Below are 21,801 nucleotides of genomic sequence, written 5' to 3' on the forward strand. Positions count from 1 at the left end.
GCCGCCACTGGTCGTACACTTAAAATGACTTGCAAGAGACATATGACGGTAGAACCGTCGTATTTTGATGGCTTAACTCACATTTTAAATAATTTAAAATATCTGTCCGGTAACAGCAGTTGATTCAGAGTTTTATATCGAGGCTACTAATTTCTTTTAAATTTCTAATTCCACGTGATATTGACCGAAAGTAGCTTCCGAGTTTTTAGCATTCTTTCCACCCACCCCTTCTAATTTATGAAGGTCACGTTTTAAAATATGGATCACGTAACTACCTATAGTAACTGAGAATATCCGTGGTTTTCCTTAGTATATATTTACGCAGATGGGGTGGATAGTAACTTAAAATATTGAACATTGTCCACTGTCAGAGTCATTAAATAGTCGGTTCTCCTTCCTTCTTCAGGAGGTAACATGAAGTTTAAAGGGTTCACGGTTCGAAACCGATCGTTGACATTAATCTTTAAATACCCAGATTGTCTCTTAAGTCACAGAATTGGTCTCCATAGTCGGACGACTTAACGATGTGGCCTGATTTAAGATTCTCTCTCGGACTCGGCAAAATCCGTCCCAATCCGAGACCACGGGGACTCCTGACATACGACAATAGGGAGCTATTTTCTTTGATATTAATGCGCCACTGCTTCGATTTTCGCTGCCATGACAACTAGAAACAGTCGACGAACACAAAGCCCACTCAGTTCCTTGTCATGTGCGTTGAAGCCGTATTATAAATAAGTTAATGGAAGTAACATTACGTTGTCATGGATACGCGGTCGACGCTGCTGTCTGCGGGATATTCGTGTTTGTTTCCAGGACGCTGTTTAACTTAGCCGATAATCAGTACAGTTCAAGTGACCTATTGAAGACGCTGTGACCCTTTCGCTCTAGGTAATGCACGCCAGGGCTTTCGACTGCTGTGCTGACTTTCAAAGGAACAGAATTAAAAAATGACCTACAGGCATACGTTTTTCTCAGTCACTCCCACTCAGATACTTTAAAAAAATAGTCATTCGTGTATTTTTTATTCAGAGAATATAAAATTAAACCCGAAATATAGAAATTAACCTACGAGGTGCGATCGGAAGGTTTCCAGACTGCGCGTATAAAAACCCGTACACTTATCTCAGGTATTAAATTCATCCGTCACCCTCGAAGTAGTTCCCCTGGGAGTGAACACAACGATCCCAGCGCCGCTGCCAAGCCTGGAAGCATCCCTGGAAATCTTTCTTTGTCAGCCTGTCAAGCACCATCTGCGATTCTGCCTGAATCTGTTGCCAAAGACTCGCCAAAACGGCTACGGAAACCTATGAAATGCTAAAGCAAGCATTTGGGGAGTCCGCAAACTTTTGTGTGGCATTCACGTTTTAAAAATGGCCGAACCTCTGTCGATGATGACGAGCGTTCTGGACGACCATCTTCGAGCACAACGCCCGAAAATGTTACGAAGATCGACGTCGTACCATCAACGACTTGTGCGACATTGTTGGGATAGGCTATGGGACCTGTCAGCTGATTATAAAGGAAGAACTCCACATGCGACGCCAAGGCTCCTGTCTGAGGACCAGAAGCAGAATCGACTTCTCGTTTGTCAGGAGCTCAAAGATCTTGCAAGAACCGACCCCAACTTCCTTTCTAAGCTCCGTGTGACTTCTTCCTCTTCCCAAAGATGAAAATTCAGCTAAAGGGAAGGAGATTTGAGACGATAGAAGAGATTCAGGCAGAATCGCAGATGGTGCTTGACAGGCTGACAAAGAAAGATTTCCAGGGATGCTTCCAGGCTTGGCAGCGGCGCTGGGATCGTTGTGTTTACTCCCAGGGGAACTACTTGGAGGGTGATGGATGAATTTAATACCTGAGATAAGTGTACGGGTTTTTATAGGCGCAGTCTCGAAACTTTCCGATCGCACCTCGTATATTCGGCGTTTATGGGTCTAGTTTCTCTATGCCGAACTAAATTTTGTATGATTAAATTAAATATTATGGAAAACAAATTATTTTAATCACAAGACGAAACTGATAAGGTCCTACTTGGTAGACACAAACATAATTAATTAATATTTGATGCTATTGTTTGGATTCTTCTGGAAGAATATGGGATTTTGTTGTCACTGTAATGAAATTTCGGGTTTTTAAACTTTAGATTTCCGTTCTGCCTAAGTCATTATCTGTCTATGAAGATAGGCTTTGTTCCTTCAAATAAACTTAGGTCTTAGGCCATATTTGATGTGAATATCGTGGATTCATCGGAAAATTAATAATCTGAGCCCTGTTTCCTTGGAGAATTATAAAGGCCGATTAGACAATTCACAAATTCGCCCTTCACGAAAACTGAAGGTTCAGCGCCGTGTTCGCAAGAGTTCGCCACCGGTCCCTATCCTGAGCCAGACGAATCCAATCCAATTTTCAATTCAAATAGTCCTATAGCGGTTTAAATATTGACCGGTTAATGGTTAGATGGGTTGAAGTTTCTTTTGTGGGAATATCTTGAAGTAGGATACGACCGCGTCCTTACAGATCCTTGCCTATTTACCGTTCGTTCTATATCTCGTATGTTCATGCCTTCTACAAGTGTGGCCGCGCCGTTAAATATTCTTATAATCCACGAGTGGACCCGAGTCCTTCTTGAGAAATCGATAGTCGCTTATCAAGGCAAAATATTTCCCGCTCACAGGAGTCATCCAGTGGCCAGTATCCTGAGCCAGCGTAATCCAATCCACACTGCCACACCCCGTTTGTATATTTTCATCAACTTCAAATACGTCTTATCATTAGGTTCTCCGATTAAAATTATGATATTGATGAACTTATCATCTCTCACGTGCATGCTACACGTCTCGCCCATCTCACCACCACAGATTATGAAGCGTTTCCTGCATTTTTCTTCAATCGTAGATTCAAATAACTTCAGTCCTCAGCATCCCGTTCTAAAGTACCCTGAATATCTGTTCTTCTCTTCGAGATACTTCATTTTAAATTAATATCAGTTTAAAACTAAATGTTCTAATTGTACTTTAAACATTTTCTATGAATTATGTATTTATTATAGCGGTTATAACGCTGGCCTTGTAATCCTGGGGTCTCGGGTTCGATTCCAGGCGGTGCCCGAATTTATAACTTGTGTTGGGCAAGGCCGTGGTCTAGGCAACACGGAGTTTTCCTCCGTGGCATCCCAACAATTACTCCATTCACACACAGAAGAAGGCAATGGCAAACCACTTCTGGATCATCTGCCAAGAACGTATATGAACAGGTCCCAGTCCGAGAAAAGGATGGAAGGATCCTGTTCATATGGACCTGTCGTCTGACAGAACACTAAATAAATAAATAAATAATAAATAACGTTTATAGGCTCTGTTATGGTCCACCGTCTTTTATGGAGTTGGCAAGTTTTTCCAGACGGTTTGTACAGCGAGTGAATCTTAGTGTCTTGCTCTAAGAGTAAAGACCAAGCAGATGACAGATTAAGAAGGGACGAGACTCCTTCAGGTGGGCAGTGGGTGGTTGTCGAGAGGAATTGAGATCGAATCTCTACTATTCCGGCTCGTAGATCTTTAATCGCTTTTCTGAGACTTTCAAGGCGAATATTGATTTGAAAGAGGCACGAACCGCGTTCTGTCAGATCCGTGACTACTAATAATTTATGATAATCTTTAATGAAATTCGACACTACATGACGACTGTACCTCGGACATGTTTGTTAAAGAATTTAAATTAATTCTGATAAAAGTCGTAATATCCACACCTCGATCATGTGTGTGCCGGGCAGTGGTCATAACCGCGATGTCAGGGTGAGGTCCGCCTCCAGAGCCACTGGGATCTGTATTTTCCTTCTGACACAAAAGTAGGTTTGTTCTCAACGGACTGGAATCCGTCAATACTAAAGAACTTTCTAATTGATTCCAGAAACCTCTGCCTGTACTTCGTTATTAAGAAGAATTTACCGATCTGTGTCGTCATCCACAGAGAAATTGTGACATGTTAATTTATAAACTGCTTTTTTATCATTACTTATCGAGTGAGTCAGCTTGCATATTTGAGCGTGGAGCTATTTCTGGATGGTGTGCCCCCTTGCGAATGACGTGTGTGAATTAAACTAATTAAGTACTTACGTACCACTCAAAAATGGCGAATAGAGCAGTGGTACTCAACCTGGGGTACGCGAAGACATCTTAGGGGCTGCGTGAATTTTAAAAAAATATATTATTTTATGATAAACGCTGAATAATCAGTAATGTAATTTATTTAATTTATTTTATATGTAGATTATATACTATGTATAACTTGAATTATACACCAACAACTTTGGGGGTACGCGAACAAAAAAGGTTGAATACCACTGATCTAGAGTATTTGCGTGATATGTTGTCCGATTTTGGTCATCTCGCGCGCATGGGACCAGCGTTGAAAACACCAAAGGCATCCTGAGGACAGATTATATTTTGTGAACGCATCTGCAGCTCTGAAGTCGCTAATTATATTTTCTTTTGTCCAAGGCCGTGGTGTGTGAGCCGTGTAATTTATACTGTCCGGCTTTGCAAGGAATTACCTGCGTCAGAGAGGCTCACAAGTGATCTTCCCTTGATCACTTGAAGACAAAGAACATATTATTATCCAGAAAAAATCAGTACCTCTTCGTGTTGTACGTCGACGTCGCTGGATTTGCGATAATTACAAGACGCGGTGCAGAGATTCTTAAGAGGGCTTCCAACACGTAAAATAAATGATTGCAGACAAGAGACAATCGGTGATTATACGAGGTGCGATCGGAAAGTTTCAAGACTGTGTCAATAGAGGGCGAACCGGATGTAGTACGAGCTTCTGCCGCTAGGGGGTGCGGCCTACATTCATAGTGAATCAGTGTGCCAGCCGGCATCATCGAATTAGCATTTGTTTCTTAGTTACGGGCGTTTTGGTAGTGCATTACACCGACCCTCCTGCGATTTCGGAATGGCGTGTGCATCAAATTTTGCCAAAGACTCGCCAAAACGGCTACGGAAACCTATGAAATGCTAAAGCAAGCATTTGGGGAGTCCGCAAACTTTTGTGTGGCATTCACGTTTTAAAAATGGCCGAACCTCTGTCGATGATGACGAGCGTTCTGGACGACCATCTTCGAGCACAACGCCCGAAAATGTTACGAAGATCGACGTCGTACCATCAACGACTTGTGCGACATTGTTGGGACCTGTCAGCTGATTCTAAAGGAAGAACTCCACATGCGACGCATCCTGTCTGAGGACCAGAAGCAGAATCGACTTCTCGTTTGTCAGGAGCTCAAAGATCTTGCAAGAACCGACCCCAACTTCCTTTCTAAGCTCCGTGTGACTTCTTCCTCTTCCCAAAGATGAAAATTCAGCTAAAGGGAAGGAGATTTGAGACGATAGAAGAGATTCAGGCAGAATCGCAGATGGTGCTTGACAGGCTGACAAAGAAAGATTTCCAGGGATGCTTCCAGGCTTGGCAGCGGCGCTGGGATCGTTGTGTTCACTCCCAGGGGAACTACTTCGAGGGTGATGGATGAATTTAATACCTGAGATAAGTGTACGGGTTTTTATACGCGCAGTCTTGAAACTTTCCGATCGCACCTCGTACTGTTTCAGGGCAAGGCGCGAGACTTAACTCGCTCTTAACTAAAAATAGATCTTATTTTATTACGAATTAGTTTTCCTGGATTAAGGATACACTTAAAAGTATTTATTTTGTTAAAAGGTGTATAAGGACAGGTTTCGAAACCACTGACTGGATATTTCAGTTGCGTCGGGCAGTCCCGGACCGCCGACCACAATTTCCTCACGCGTTCTTAGAATGTTGCGTATCCCTGGGCGTCAGTTTACCTGGAAGCTCTCGGTACGATTTAACATTTCGCCAAGGACGTCGGCCTGCCTGGAATTCTCATGCTTCTTCGGTGTAGTCCTACAGAAACAATGACGTGTTTTTCCCCCCCACACATCACACGTGACTTTGTTCGTAGCGTTAACAGAGCGTCTTAATTGAAGTTTATAAATTAAATAAATAAGGACAGGGCATTTTAACGTTTCTATGATACATCCTAAGATAGTATAATTGCGTCATATTGTGAATAAAATATTAAATTAATTATTCGGTTTTGTCCGTCTAATCACAATTATATTTAAAAATTTTACAAATAAGATAATTAAAATAATATCATTTTATGTTCCACATCGAATAATCGATGAAACCGAAACATGTTGTAAAAATGTTCCAAATGTAAATCGATTATTCGATGTGGAACATAAAATGATATTATTTTAATTATCTTATTTGTAAAATTTTTAAATATAAATGTGATTAGACGGACCAAAACCGAATAATTAATTTAATGATACATCCTGTAGAACAGAGATTTGAAACACGGGGACCGCAGGTCGCGTGCAGTCATTTTTGTTGTTCGATTTTGTTCATAAATTATACGCGGTGCGTGTTAACCAGCTGTTTATATTTAAATTAAATAAAGTGGAAATGTGTTTAAAGTAACACGAAGAACAAGTCTTGAGGTTAAGAATGGAATTAGTCATCACGACCGTCTACTTAGGCGGCCATGATTTTCCTCACCCATGCGATGACCCCTTGATAGTCGCCTCATAGTAGATACGAGGTGCGATCGGAAAGTTTCCAGACTGCGCGTATAAAAACCCGTACACTTATCTCAGGTATTAAATTCATCCATCACCCTCGAAGTAGTTCCCCTGGGAGTGAACACAACGATCCCAGCGCCGCTGCCAAGCCTGGAAGCATCCCTGGAAATCTTTCTTTGTCAGCCTGTCAAGCACCATCTGCGATTCTGCCTGAATCTCTTCTATCGTCTCAAATCTCCTTCCCTTTAGCTGAATTTTCATCTTTGGGAAGAGGAAGAAGTAACACGGAGCTTAGAAAGGAAGTTGGGGTCGGTTCTTGCAAGATCTTTGAGCTCCTGACAAACGAGAAGTCAAGTCGATTCTGCTTCTGGTCCTCAGACAGGAGCCTTGGCGTCGCATGTGGAGTTCTTCCTTTAGAATCAGCTGACAGGTCCCATAGCCTATCCCAACAATGTCGCACAAGTCGTTGATGGTACGACGTCGATCTTCGTGAATGGCCTGCCGAATCTTCGTAACATTTTCGGGCGTTGTGCTCGAAGATGGTCGTCCAGAACGCTCGTCATCATCGACAGAGGTTCGGCCATTTTTAAAACGTGAATGCCACACAAAAGTTTGTGCACGACCCATTGCGGACTCCCCAAATGCTTGCTTTAGCATTTCATAGGTTTCCGTAGCCGTTTTGGCGAGTCTTTGGCAAAATTTGATGCACACGCCATTCCGAAATCGCAGGAGGGTCGGTGTAATGCACTACCAAAACGCCCGTAACTAAGAAACAAATGCTAATTCGATGATGCCGGCTGGCACACTGATTAACTATGAATGTAGGCCGCACCACCTGAAAGCAGAAGCTCGTACTACATCCGGTTCGTCCTCTATTGACACAGTCCAGAAACTTTCCGATCGCACCTCGTACGAGGTTCGATACGCCCGTACTCGGGGACGACATATCATATACATTATATTATTTCAATAAAATCTTCTCGGGAAATCAGCCGCGTTAACTGATTACCGTAGTAAACCGACGTTTCGGGAACCAACTCTGTCACCATCATCAGGGTTCTGATGTGACTGGATACCTCGGAAATCGCCTGTCCGGGATCAGTATCCATGTCCGAACCCAGGCCACAAGAAGAAGAATCATCACGTACTTCACAAAACATTCAACAAACATACAAACAAATCATTAAAGATCAGATTACATTTAACTGTGTTAAAACTTCATCAGTCGGCACTAGCCGTGGAGAGAGGTCATTTTATGATCACAATATGTAGAGGTCGCGCGAGAATTGGTGATACCTGCGCAAAGGACTGATTTTGGTCGTGTGAGTTGAACCCGTCCGAAGTACGCGCTGGAGGGGTGTCAGGTTCAGTTGGTTTGTAGCTCTAGCCGTGTTTAGTTCGGTGCGTCACCGCAGCTGACGCTGTGCGACCCCCACTACTACTGAACTCCCCTCTCACGGCTTACACATCGCGCATTTAGGTAACACCACTTCTCGCGCGACCTCTACAGTCTCTTAACAAACCCCAAGACGCACTAGAGTAAAGGAATTGAAATACACTGATCTATAATTTCGACTGTAGTTTTGTATGGGTGTGAAACTTGGTCTCTGACACTAAGGATCGAACGTAGACTGAATGTGTTAGAAACCAGGGTACTGAGGAGAATATTTTGAGCCAAGAAGTATGAATTACTAGGCGGCTGGAAAAATTTACATAATAAGTTGTACTCCTCGCCAAATATAATTACACTGATTAAGTCAAGGGGGCTGAGATGGGCAGGGCATGTAGCCCGCAAGGGAGAGAATAAAAGAGGTCACTAGGAAAACTTAGACGTAGGCGGGATAATAATATTAAAATGGGTGTTGGAGAAATGGGATGGAGTGGTATGGACTGAATTCATCTGGCTATGAATAGGAAACAGTGGCGGGATCTCGTGAATACGTAATGAAACTTCGGGTTTCATAAAATGTGTGAGCGACTGTTGGATTGTCAGAGAATTTTCCGGCCGGCGGGTGAATTAGTTGCTAAGTGACTTTAGAGGGTCTTAACTGGTTTGTGGATATGCGTTTTACTGCATTTCCTGCTTCTGATCTGTCCGTCAGGGCGCCAGTACTTAATTCGTAATCCTTCCCCGTTCACAGTAACGCGGCCCATCCATAATTATCCTCTCGTCTCACAAGTGGAGCGCTTGCTTCAGGGCTAGGTGATGCGGACACGATTATAGGCTATTTTCATATTTATTATTTAGTGTTCTGTCTGACGACAGGTCCATATGAACAGGATCCTTCATCCTTTTCTCGGACTGGGACCTGTTCATATACGTTCTTGGCAGATGATCCAGAAGTGGTTTGCCATTGCCTTCTTCTGTGTGTGAATGGAGTAATTGTTGGGATGCCACGGAGGAAAACTCCGTGTTGCCTAGACCACGGCCTTGTCCAACACAAGTTATAAATTCGGGCACCGCCGGGAATCGAACCCGAGACCCCAGGATTACAAGGCCAGCGTTCTAACCGCTAGACCACCGTGGTTATATATTACATATTACAACGCGCAAAATTATTTGGGGAAGTTGTGATTTTTCCAGCCAGCGTCAGGGACCACGGACGGTACATTGGATAGCACCGTTTTCAACCAGCGATTAAAAAGAGACACACATTGCATTATAAGTTTCTAGTGAATATACAGCGGAGTTGTACTGAGGGCGCGTATGTAAGATTCCACCTAATTTTTACATTTTTTCGCACAAGACAACAAATGAGGTATGTAAGCGGAACGAGTGGCCAGAATCTCGTATCTTAATCCGTAGATCTCTGGACGTCGCCATAAAGTGATCATCAGGGGCGGATACCTGCCCGGAGATCAATTGCTTTGTATTATTTGCAGTGTCTCAATAGGTTACGACAGTCACTTTCCACATACTTTGCAATTCATCTTTCAGATACCGCGCCACACCATATAACTTACGTAGTTGATAAATCGTCGTAGAGACAACCAAGAACAAATCGGTAGTAAATTATATTCACGAATTACCTAAAATCCAGGCGGCCATCTGTTATTCGCTTCAGGGTCTTCTGTCTTTCGGGCAGTGAACCCAGGGCAGATGAGGTGGACGGGACGAGATGCAAACAGGAAATCTGTATTTTAAAAGGAAAACATCACGGGTGGGTAGCAATGGAGAAGTGATATTTGAACCAACCAGATGGCTTACGGAACCCGAAGGTTCATCACCGAATTAACCAAAGCCCTCCACCGGACCCTGTCCTGGGCCAACAAAATCCAGTCTCCTTCAACTCCTATCTCCCATAGATCCCGCCTGAGATTATCCTCCCATCTACGTCTAGGTCTCCCCAGAGGTCTCTTCCCCTCAGGCTTCCCAACCTCTTGTCCCATCCATGCGCGCTACATGCCCAGCCCATCTCATTCTTCTCGACTTAATCACCCTGACAATACTGGGGGAGGAGTACAGATTTTTAAGCTCGTCATTACGCAGTTTTCTCCACGCCCCATCGTCTTCTCTCCTAGGCCCAAATATCCTCCTCAACACCCGATTCTCAAACACCTGCAATCTGTGTTCCTCCCTCTGAGTGAGAGACCATGTTTCGCACCCATACAAAACAACAGGCAAGATTATTGTTTTTCCAGAATTTAATCTCCTCCTAACTTCCTCATGAGTTGTTGTTCCCAAATATTTGACCTTTGTAACCCTTTCAAAGGATTTATTAGCCACCCTAAGATAATTTTGCCCGCCTGTCTTCTGCTGACGAGATACTAACATGTACTTAGTTTTTCTGAGTTTACTTCCAGCCCCACTTGTCTACCAGCCTCTAGTAAAACTTCTGCGTTCCTCTTTATTGTATTTATATCGTCCCCCGATAAATTAACACCATCAGCAAATGCCAATAGTCGATGTGTCCCGTTCAATTGCAAACCCTCCTGCCTACCTTGGACTTTCCTGGTGGCATATTCTAGCGCAAAGTTAAAAAGCATTGGTAAGTTTTGTTTAAGCATACAAGTTTTAAAAGTATATTTAGCGACAAGATTACATATCACGTGTTATCCTTCAATCCCGTTTCGCAGGTTTAAACTCAGAGGTCACCATATCCAGGAACACGTTTTGCAAAATTAGCGAAAGCTAACGTTTCAACAACTGTAGCTATAATAAGATAAATTTCATAATCAGCCGACATTTTCTCCGGTCTCCAGATTCCCGTGGGAAAAAACAAAACAAAAGAGTTGTTCGTTAACATTGTATCGATTCTCATTAATAACAAAATCGATTAAGGTCGCTTGCGTGTCAGGTTCGAGAGCTCGTAGACAGTGGTCAGCTGTTGTGAGAGACATCGCACTCCGTACTCAGCAGTAGTTCGCACGTAATCTCGACTGCAGTGTCTGTGTTGTCATAGGTAAGAGGAGTTTGTTACGAGAGGCTGAAGACTTTAAAGGTGGACATTTCTTTAAAACGAGCTTTGCTACTACAGGAGATATGTTGGTGTCGTATTTTTGAGGGACGACTCTCTGGTGAATTATTGTGGACAGATTACTTCATTCTTTGGAAATTATTAACCAGGTGGGTTATCTACCGAATTTTTTAAGCAAGACTGAGTTACTTTGGAACCAATTGTAGTTTAAAGTGACGAGTGTGGCCATTAATAAAGTTCCAGCCAGTGAAAACACGATGTTTAAACTCTACGTAAGGCATCGAAGTCTTGTTTCTAGTCGTAAGCGTCACAAGGAGAATCTAGGAAGCCATTTAAAGCTATATAACGAGCTTTCGTGTAATGATACGGATATATTTTTTTAAAAATGATCATATTCTATTAGTATTTTGTTAGAAAATTTAAAATAACGTACTGATGGGTGTAAATATATCATTAAAAATACCAATAAAATAAATAACGTATGTGAAAATTAATACATCCTGTGGTTAACTGCTTTCACGACAGTCAATAATATGATTAACGCTGTTAAAATTAATCGCCCGCATAATAATCAGTTTTTTTATGATAGGTATTTATTTCTAGATTAATCGGTTAAGAAACACGAGCTTAGAAACTTTTAAAATAGGCTACGACCGGACCAATTTGAAGTGCTACATTATATTCGTTTGAGAAAATGGGGTGTCAGCCATCTTGTTTATGATTTATACAGGAAAACAACTGAGAATCTAGCCGTTATAATTTGTGTGGTGCTTGGTCTAAGCCCCGTCTCAGATTGCAAGTTATAAAGCTCCAGCTGATTTTCGTAATGGTGAGGTGTAGTGTTTTCTTCGCGGTACGGACTGAATTCATAAATAATATTCAGACGATCTTCGGCTTCCAAGGGTTAACCAGCTGATTTTCGTAATGGTGAGGTGTAGTGTTTTCTTCGCGGTACGGACTGAATTCATAAATAATATTCAGACGATCTTCGGCTTCCAAGGGTCGAACTGTGCCACGAGGCCAACGGTGCTCATTTTCAAACACCTCCACCAGATTAGCTGACTCACTAATTGCCAGTGCTGACGTATATAATGGTTTAGTCCATTAAGATATTTTTTTCTGATAGACTATCTTAACCACAGCAGCAGGAATTGTGTATTAAGTAACTCTACGAAATGGAATCCTTCCTAAGGAGCGAACATTCTGTGGTAACCACGAAATCCCTAGTCTTTTATGGAATTCAAATCCTCATTAATGTGTTCGCAAGACCCCGTCAAATTCAGGGACTCATGTTAATATCTGCACTATTTACTACAGATTTCTAAGCCATTTGAATCCGAACAAAATATTTATTCCTGCTTATAAACGTTATCAAAAAAGTGAGTATAATTTGTTACTGTGGGTAAACTCCTGCGATCATAGAAATTATCTGTCTTCGTGAAGAATTTTTGGGAGTAGCGTTAAACTTCTCTGGCTAATCATGAGATGTTAAAGTTGCGTCATATTGTGATATAATGAATATATATTTTAAATCTTGTCCGTCTAATCACAATAAATTCTTATTAAATATTAAAATATTACAATAATTAACATTTAAAATATTTAAAATATATCAAATGATATTCTTTATCGAAATATTCGATTTACATTACATCTAATGTAAATCGAATATTTCGATAAAGAATATCATTTGATATATTTTAAATATAGATGGTCTAATGTAAATCGAATATTTAGATAAAGAACATCATTTGATATATTTTAAATATTTTAAATGTAAATTATTTTAATATTTTAATATTTAATAAGAATTTATTGTGATTAGACGGACAAGATTTAAAAAATATATAAAAAATATATATTCTCTGGCTAAGCTAAGATTCCATCTGTTCCTCTAAAATAGTAAAACATTTCATACAATTCATGGTCGACGTCGGAGCCAAAATCCTATCCCGAATTCACGTGCTTAAAAGACAGGAGATCTAAGCACTCGGGAGCAAAGGTTCTGCTCTGTAGTTCATTTTCTTTACACTTAGCATCAAACGGCCAAAAAGAGACAGTGCAGCCATCTGTCAGTACCCGTAAGAACTATTAGGGTTACCACACGAACTATTTCATGTAATATGAATCAGAGGTGGCTTCCTACGTAATGACGTCATCACTGAAGACAATACCTCGTGGTCCTTGCATCACGTGATGCTACAATTTGCTTAGACGCTGCTACGGAATTTAACTGTTCTGGTTGATGACAGCGGATGTCTGCAGTATATTTATTTCTATTATATACAGCAGTTTTCTGTATTTATTCTCTCGCGAGAAAACATTTTGTTAAATTCTCTTGGAAGATTTGTTGTAGGTTAGGTTAGGTTTAAAATAATTTCCTTTCCTTTGCTAATGTTACTTCCGGCTTGTTATAATTTCTTTTTCCACATCAACGTTTTAATTCAATTTACTTAAATGAAACATTTCAAGTTCGTTTTACGTCACATCAATGTGGCGAGTATTTGTAATTGTCTGTGAATTGTCTTTGGAGTTATAATTGAAGTAATCATCTTTGAATTTGCGCAGCGTAGTGATGGGCATTCTGGGTAATTTTGGAGGATTTACACCTTGAATAATGATTAAACTTCAGCTGTTGACATTATCCACTACTTTTGGCTCATGAACCAATGTGTGTTATCTTCTGTACATTTGGTCCATCTCTTTCCTGCACTACCTGTGGTTCTTTTTCCCTGTTGATTTATGATTTTTATTTTATTTCAAATTCTCTCCTCCTGCAACTGTTTTCTAAGCCGATGGCAATCGCTTCATCGAAGGAGTGTTATCGTTTTGCAGGGGGACACAAGAGAATGACTACCTCGGGCAGTCGGGCCGAGTTCCTCGCTGTGGACGCCCTAGGATCGACCTCCGACATCAAATATGACCGCACCGGGGGCTGGTTCGTCTCCACTCGGAGGGCGCTCCTCCTAGGTCTTCTCGCCATTGCCTCTATGGTTCTTGTTGGCGTTTTGGTTCACTATCTGGACACGTGCAGAGGATTAAGAACGGTAAAGCTTTCGCGTTGGCTGTAGAACCTCATGAAGAGAGGAAGCATACGAGGTGCGATCGGAAAGTTTCAAGACTGCGCCTATAAAAACCCGTACACTTATCTCAGGTATTAAATTCATCCATCACCCTCGAAGTAGTTCCCCTGGAAGTGAACACAACGATCCCAGCGCCGCTGCCAAGCCTGGAAGCATCCCTGGAAATCTTTCTTTGTCAGCCTGTCAAGCACCATCTGCGATTCTGCCTGAATCTCTTCTATCGTCTCAAATCTCCTTCCCTTTAGCTGAATTTTCATCTTTGGGAAGAGGAAGAAGTCACACGGAGCTTAGAAAGGAAGTTGGGGTCGGTTCTTGCAAGATCTTTGAGCTCCTGACAAACGAGAAGTCAAGTCGATTCTGCTTCTGGTCCTCAGACAGGAGCCTTGGCGTCGCATGTGGAGTTCTTCCTTTAGAATCAGCTGACAGGTCCCATAGCCTATCCCAACAATGTCGCACAAGTCGTTGATGGTACGACGTCGATCTTCGTAACATTTTCGGGCGTTGTGCTCGAAGATGGTCGTCCAGAACGCTCGTCATCATCGACAGAGGTTCGGCCATTTTTAAAACGTGAATGCCACACAAAAGTTTGTGCACGACCCATTGCGGACTCCCCAAATGCTTGTTTTAGCATTTCATAGGTTTTTGTAGCCGTTTTGGCGAGTCTTTGGCAAACTTTGATGCACACGCCATTCCGAAATCGCAGGAGGGTCGGTGTAATGCACTACCAAAACGCCCGTAACTAAGAAACAAATGCTAATTCGATGATGCCGGCTGGCACACTGATTCACTATGAATGTAGGCCGCACCCCCTAGCGGCAGAAGCTCGTACTACATCCGGTTCGCCCGCTATTGACACAGTCTTGAAACTTTCCGATCGCACCTCGTATTAGTCTTACGAACACGAAAAACTGATGGTAAAGACCTCTGAAATCTTTTTCCTGGAAGACCAAGTACGAAATATGTGATTAACCCCGAGATGAATACCAGTAATACCGGTTGTGAGGATCAGGGTAATGAGAAGTAATTCAGATCGTGTCAAATGAAGGCATCGAACCTTGGGTTTGTGCTGGTTCTTTGTCAGGTATTTAAATTCAAACCATGCTCATAATTTAAACTTAAATTTACTTGGCTGACAGATTTTATTTTATTAACACTACAGTTGTTTAAATGTCAAAATGCATTGAAATTAACGTAAACTCCATCCCCGGAGAGTCTAAAGATCTTATCCTACAGAACATTTAAATTATACGATCGAACATAATTTGAAATTCTGCATCAGATCCGTTGTTTATGTCGTAATTATTAAATTAGTTAGTGGCCGTGTAAACTCTACGGAGTATTGTCATTAAAATGGATTTAACATCATAAACAGGGTTACACAATACAATATAATACAATACAATATAATATAATACAATATAATATAATACAATATAATATAATATAATATAATATAATATAATATAATATAATATAATACAATATAATATAATGTGATGACTCAGGAGTGTGATACTGCTTTAACGATGTAGGTTTATATTCGGGAAGAACCGGGTTCGAATATCGGCTGGCCTACTTATTATTATTTTCATTGTCTTACGCGTTGCTTGTACAGGAATGCCAACCTACTACCTCAAAATAAGTACCGAATTGGTCCTCCCGAAATCTTAACCAGTTCTATCATAATATATCTCCCTTAATTGATGCTAAAGAACCTCTGTAACTGAAATAGTGTTGTTAAATAATGTCTACAGTGTGTATGAACTGACTGCATATACCAGAGGTCGTATTTACACTGTTTCATCTCGGAAAACTCGTTGTTGGTGAATGGATTTTAATGAAATTAGGCATTGGGAGATTTTAAGACGAGTGTTTTAAAGGAAAATTAAATCGATTATCTCTGAAAGGTTTGAGGGTATAAAATATTTATACATAAGTAAAGTAAAAATACGGTAAGAATATTTGGCGAATGTGCCGCTTGGAGTTGGAAGCGTATCATCCGACGGAGTGACCACGCTTAGTGAATGGCCGTGCCGTACCCGCGGCACAGCCGTCAAATATCCTCACTATATAACGGTCCATTTTTATTGAGATGATTGCGTGAAACGAATAACGAACGTAATCCTTGACACTCAGGAAGTGTTAAGAGCGTCTCGATGTTTTTGGTAAGCGTTGGAACCTAAATTGACATCCATCGCCAATTTCTAGCCCGAAGTGTTTCGCAGATAGCTTAGTTAACGAAATGTGACTGCCAGAATCGGACTAATCTGGCTCAGGACAGTGATCAGTGCCATCCTGTACCTTACTTAATTTACTTTGCGTAAACATTTTCCTAAGCTTCATATCTTCTCGTCAGAGTGCGCCCTGGTCTTCTGTTGTTTTTTTAAGTCATGAGAGGACCAATGAGAGTCAATCTCTGCCGGATGGTTTGACGTTCCACGTCATTTACATTTTATTTCTTTCCGGCATTGAAATCTGGCGCTGGACGGCATTTCATTCTTGGTTTAACTATCGGTATTTATTCGCTTATACAGGGTGAGTCAGAGTATGTTTACAAACTTTGCGTGCGTGTTCCACGATAAAATACGAAAATTTTTTCCTATGAACATGGGGTCGTATATGTCTCATTTTCGAAATAATAGTAAAAAATAAAAGAAAATTTTTTGAAAAAGAAGCATTTGTTTATAGGAACATTTTTTTCTTATTTTATCGTGAAATACGCACGCAAAGTTTGTAAAAATACTTCTGACTCACCCTCGTAGACTTATACTCCGTGTAGAGCATAGTTTGTTATAAAGGTTATTGGGCTTCGTTCAGGGTACAGAGTTGATCTCAGTAACAGAAGCATCCGTGGCCACACCGAATACACCAAAAGATGGCGCGGAGTCATCCATCTCGGCAGCCGAATTGCGTCTTCCAAAAGACGTGACACCGTCGCACTATCGATTGAGACTGGAGCCGTACCTGGAGGACGCTGATCCAGACGGAAAGAACTTCACGTACAACGGACACGTGTCCATCACAATCCAGTGTCACAGGACAACGAACAGAGTTTCGATCCACGCAAAGAACCTGGACATCGGAAAGGATGTCAAGGTCGCCGTGGCAGCTCCGCGAAACAGTGGCGCCACCTCTGAAACAGGTGACTACCTATGCTCCGTCAGTTTTTATGGTTTATGTAAGATTCTTATGCAGGTTTAGGTTAATTTTATACACATATTTTGGTAACGCGTTATGGATCGATTTTTTATATCATACGCACTTGCAGTTTATCGTCTGTGGATATCAGACGTCCGACACATCACAATACAACCTGATAATGAACATCAAAAATACATACTCCAGATGAAGACTGAAAATCAATAAACGCAATGCACAAATTGTACAATAGTTTTTAAAAATATATGAATTGATAAGCCTGATGATGATGATGTGGTAAAACATCGAAACATGTCGTCGAAATCAAAAGCGCTGTGATAAATGTAATATTATACGACATAGAAAAGCGCCACAATTTATATTGTAAATGTTATAAATAATTTTAACAACATTATTTTAAAACAGGTTTGTGTATAGACTGTAAAAATAAATATATGTATTAATTTTTCCATATTAACTCTAGTATCTAAAAGCGTTTTTTTTAAATTTTCAAAACCGATTTCCGAATTTTAAAAATTCATAAAAAAAACCGATTTTTAAACTCAATTTTTAAAAACCAACAAACCCTAGTTGTGACAAGGGATCACCATAACTGTCGAATTGTGACGAAGATTTACAGTACGTGACCAAACGTGACAAAGTGTGACAAAGCGTGACTAGTCGTGACGTACTGTAACGACGTGACGAATTGTGGCCGTAAGTGTCGAATCGTCACAGAAATTTTCAAAACTTTACCGAACGTAACAAATTACATAAACCTAACCTAACCTAACCTAACCTAACCTAACCTAACATAACCTAACCATTACTTTTCTAACATATTGCAATGTAGCCAAAATAACCGAACCGTACGTAACATAAGGTGGACGTGCCTAGACGTGGCATGTTGATCACGCTTGCTCAAGCGTGACATAGCGTGACTCTGCGTGACCTGTGCTCACGTCTATATTCCTCACATTTCTTGCACTGGATTTTTTTGGGGATAGGTATGAATGTGGATTTCAGCCATTCATACAGATTAATACTTAATCATTATTCCTTTATGTGACACATAATATCTGGTCTATTTTCATAAATAATATATTTCTATCCATGCAAAATAAAACGGAATGTTCTATATTAATACAATTTAAAGGCTATGTATACATCACGAGCATTTGCAGAAATTTGGAGAAATTCATCTTCATTGTAGAGGATTCTAATGGATACTTTGCAAGTCTGTAACTTGTAGTTATTTTTAGACGCTCAGTTGGCTATGGTTAAAAGGTATAAACCCAACGAAATGTATAATTTTGAACAAACAGATAATTCTGATTCATCGCCCTGATGACGGAGGCAGTATGACCTCCGAAACGTTGGTTAACATCGACCAGACTACACAGCGCAACAACCCAGAAGACAGAAATCTTAATTCTGATTTATATTTGAAGGGCACACTTTCATACCGTTAGTAATTAGCATACGTCAATACTGACTCTTAGCTGTGAGGACGCTTGCAAACACCACACCGAATCCGATTACCACGACACCTGGTGGACTGAGACGGAAACGAAGCCTCACCAGGAATCATCACCGACGTCGCCAGAGGACAGTGACTTCGACAGCACCTCCGGGCTTGCCTCCCCGTGTGACGGGATGCGTCCCGGAAGTCAGGAAAGAGATGTACGTTATCAGCGTGGAGCCATCTCTGGAGCCTGGGCTCACCTACACCCTGGACATTCCGTTCAAGGGGTTACTGAAGGAATCTTTGTACGGGTTCTACCGGAGCAGCTACAAGGACGAGAATGACACCAAAATGTATGTACCATTTCGCCTTATCGACGCCTGACACTTCAATTGATCCGTGGCTGACGTCTATTGCTGACTGGTGCGTATTTTTTGTAAATGTTCCTTCGTCTGATGATTTCATGACGCAGTGTTTCGGTAGGAACCTCTGTTCTTGTCAACATACGAGGCTGGTCTACAAAGTAAGTTTCCCTGGGGCCGTTTACAGAAACAAAACACAATTTCATGGAAATATTTATTGCAACAGATACAGCAAGTGTCCAGCTATTTTTCAACATATTCGCCACCGGAATTGAGACATTGGTCATACCGTGGGACCAACTTTTGAATACCTGTGTCGTAGAAGTCTGCCGCCTGGGATTGGAACCACTGTGTGACAACCATCTCCGCCTCTCTGTCATTCTCAAAACGCTGACGCTGACCGGACAGGAATTTCTTGAGGTGTAGGAAAAGATGGAAATCACTGGGAGCGAGGTCCGGGCTGTAGGGTGAATGATTAAACACCTCCCAGCTGAACTCCTGCAGGAGACTTGCTGTCCGTCGAGCCGTGTGCGGCCTAGCGTTATCACTGACCGCACTTCACAGTCGGCGGGAGCTGGAATAAGAACCTCCATCTTCAACAGCTGCAACGATGCTAATGTGAGAACGCGGGAAGTGCCGTTAGTGCATGCGCCATGCTACGTCATTGCTCTATCACGCACGCACAGTCGCTTCGCGCAATATAAGGTTTGCTAGCTGTGGGACGAGTGGGAAACTTACTTTTGGGACGCGCCTCGTATAAAAGGAAACTTTCAAATCAGTCGAGACCATTTGAAAAATGGCCAAGGACCCAGGTTATATGTCGTCCAATGACGGAATTACAGCCACCTTCAGAATCGCATTTTAATTAATGAACGAAGCAAATGTCTGTAAATTTGCACCAGTTTAATGACATCTCTTCGCCAAAATCTTTTTACTGACTGTCATTATCAGTTTTTAACCTGTAGAAAATAAAGAATTATATAAATGACTATTAGACAGGAATATGTCTCTGTTCTCTCGTAACCGTTCGAGGGTGATGGATGAATTTAATACCTCAGATAAGTGTACGGGTTTTTATAGGCGCAGTCTTGAAACTTTCCGATCGCACCTCGTATCTGCCAACAAATCCAGACGACATTACAAGACAAAAGAATAACTAACATCTGCCCCCCCCCAAATAATTTAAAATTTCAGGTAAAAATGCGGTGGGATGTGGTCGTGGCCTAGTTCACGGTGAATGTGCAGATAAGCAGCTACGCTAAAGCGGCGAAGGGTATTTCTCAAATGATTGGCTCATCACTCGGCTACATAGACTGAGTTTTTTTTATATTTTCCTCAGTTGTAAGGAAAATGTCGGGGTATAATTCAAAAGGGGCAGTGTCTGCCCTCCCCAATCATAGAGGCTTTCCACTGCAGTAATTACATCCTTCTACAAGTCTCGGAGACCTTCAGCCAAATTATCCCATTGCTTATGGATTCAACCAGAATTATCGAACCAAAACCCATTTCACAGAGGAGAAATTCTTAGTGAGATCATCTCTCACCATTAATAATAACCCATTGTTTGAACAGTCAAGGCCTTCCGGTACGACGTAATTAATCATTAGCTTTAGGACATATCCATTTCTAAAATCGTTGTGGACGATGGACAAATCCCTAAATGTCAGCAATCCACATTGCAATACCATCGAGAGAAACCTTTAAAACTTTCTCTCCAGTTCAGTGGTCTGTTATAAAATATACGTCTTCTGTCTTCGGCTCCACAGTCCTTGAAGGACGTTGGCCTTATCACACATGTGAAGGACTCTTATCTCTTTCGACACCTGGTAGGATACCTTGGATGAGTGATCAGCCCGTTGCAAGGACAGCACAATAGAGAAAGACGCGGACAAACATCAATGGCTTGAGTGGGATTCGAACCCATGGTCCCAGTGACCGGACGGTTATTGTAACCGGCCGATATAACATATTAGCAAAGTTCATTAATTGAAGGCAATTTTCAATAGAAATACAGGGTGTTCGAGAAAGAGTGTACTCATTTTAAACGTCTTTATTGAGAAAACAAACAGAGCTAGGAGAGTACAGTTTTCACCACGTGAAACAGTGACTCTGAAAGTTTCTTCCCCATACGTTTCCTCCAAGATGGATTGGAGAAGGTGGGCCCTTTGTATGATCTGCAAGATCTCCCGATTTAACGCCCATGGATTTCTTCCTTCGGGGGGTACACAAAGGACCAGGTGGACCGCAAACGAGTCACTTGTTTGCAGGATTTGAGAAACAGCATCGTACATTCTGTGGAAGGAATCACGCCTCAAACGTGTGGCAACGCATCTGAATACAGAACGGGCATTGTGCGAGCAAAGAAAGGGGACTCAGGTCACCGTTGACGGAGTTTAGCAAAGAAAAGCTTCGATGTTTGTACCAGAATGTGTGAAATGTAGTGAACTGTAAAGGCTAATGATTAATTAATGGACAATTCGGAGGCCGCGGACGAGATTTGTAATGCGCGCTCTGAGCTCTAAGTCATATGTCGAGGTTAAGCGGCAGACTGATTACTACCGGAGAATAAAAATTAATGAAAATTCATTCAAAATTAGTCATACATAAAATTGAGCAGAAACCAGAGTTACGAGGCGCGTCCTCAAAGTAAGTTTCCCTGGGGCCGTTTACAGAAACAAAACACAATTTCATGGAAATATTTATTGCAACAGATACAGCAAGTGTCCAGCTATTTTT

The 21,801-nt window shown here is 41.5% G+C and overlaps 1 protein-coding gene across 5 annotated transcripts in view; it reads left to right on the top strand.

Moving 5' to 3' along the window:
- Nucleotides 1–21,801, top strand: part of LOC110838604 (aminopeptidase N) — a 59,039-nt gene that overhangs the window by 5,364 nt on the left and 31,874 nt on the right. For 2 of the 5 annotated variants that reach the window (XR_015536191.1, XM_087352928.1), the window contains exons 1-4: nucleotides 10,926–11,166; nucleotides 13,853–14,064; nucleotides 16,918–17,242; nucleotides 18,741–19,056. Coding sequence is in view for 4 of the 5 variants with exons in the window: in XM_087352928.1 (XP_087209054.1) it covers nucleotides 13,867–14,064; nucleotides 16,918–17,242; nucleotides 18,741–19,056 (839 nt within the window). In the remaining variant the exon portion in view is untranslated. Of the gene's footprint in view, nucleotides 1–10,925; nucleotides 11,167–13,852; nucleotides 14,065–16,917; nucleotides 17,243–18,740; nucleotides 19,057–21,801 lie in introns of those variants that run through there. The other 3 variants (XM_087352929.1, XM_087352930.1, XM_087352931.1) reach the window with 2 other exon arrangements.

The sequence above is a fragment of the Zootermopsis nevadensis genome, unplaced genomic scaffold (genome assembly GCF_977971745.1).
Source record: "Zootermopsis nevadensis isolate Lab colony 2312 unplaced genomic scaffold, Znev_1.0 Znev_ptg000021l, whole genome shotgun sequence".
Taxonomy (NCBI): Eukaryota; Metazoa; Arthropoda; class Insecta; order Blattodea; family Termopsidae; genus Zootermopsis; species Zootermopsis nevadensis.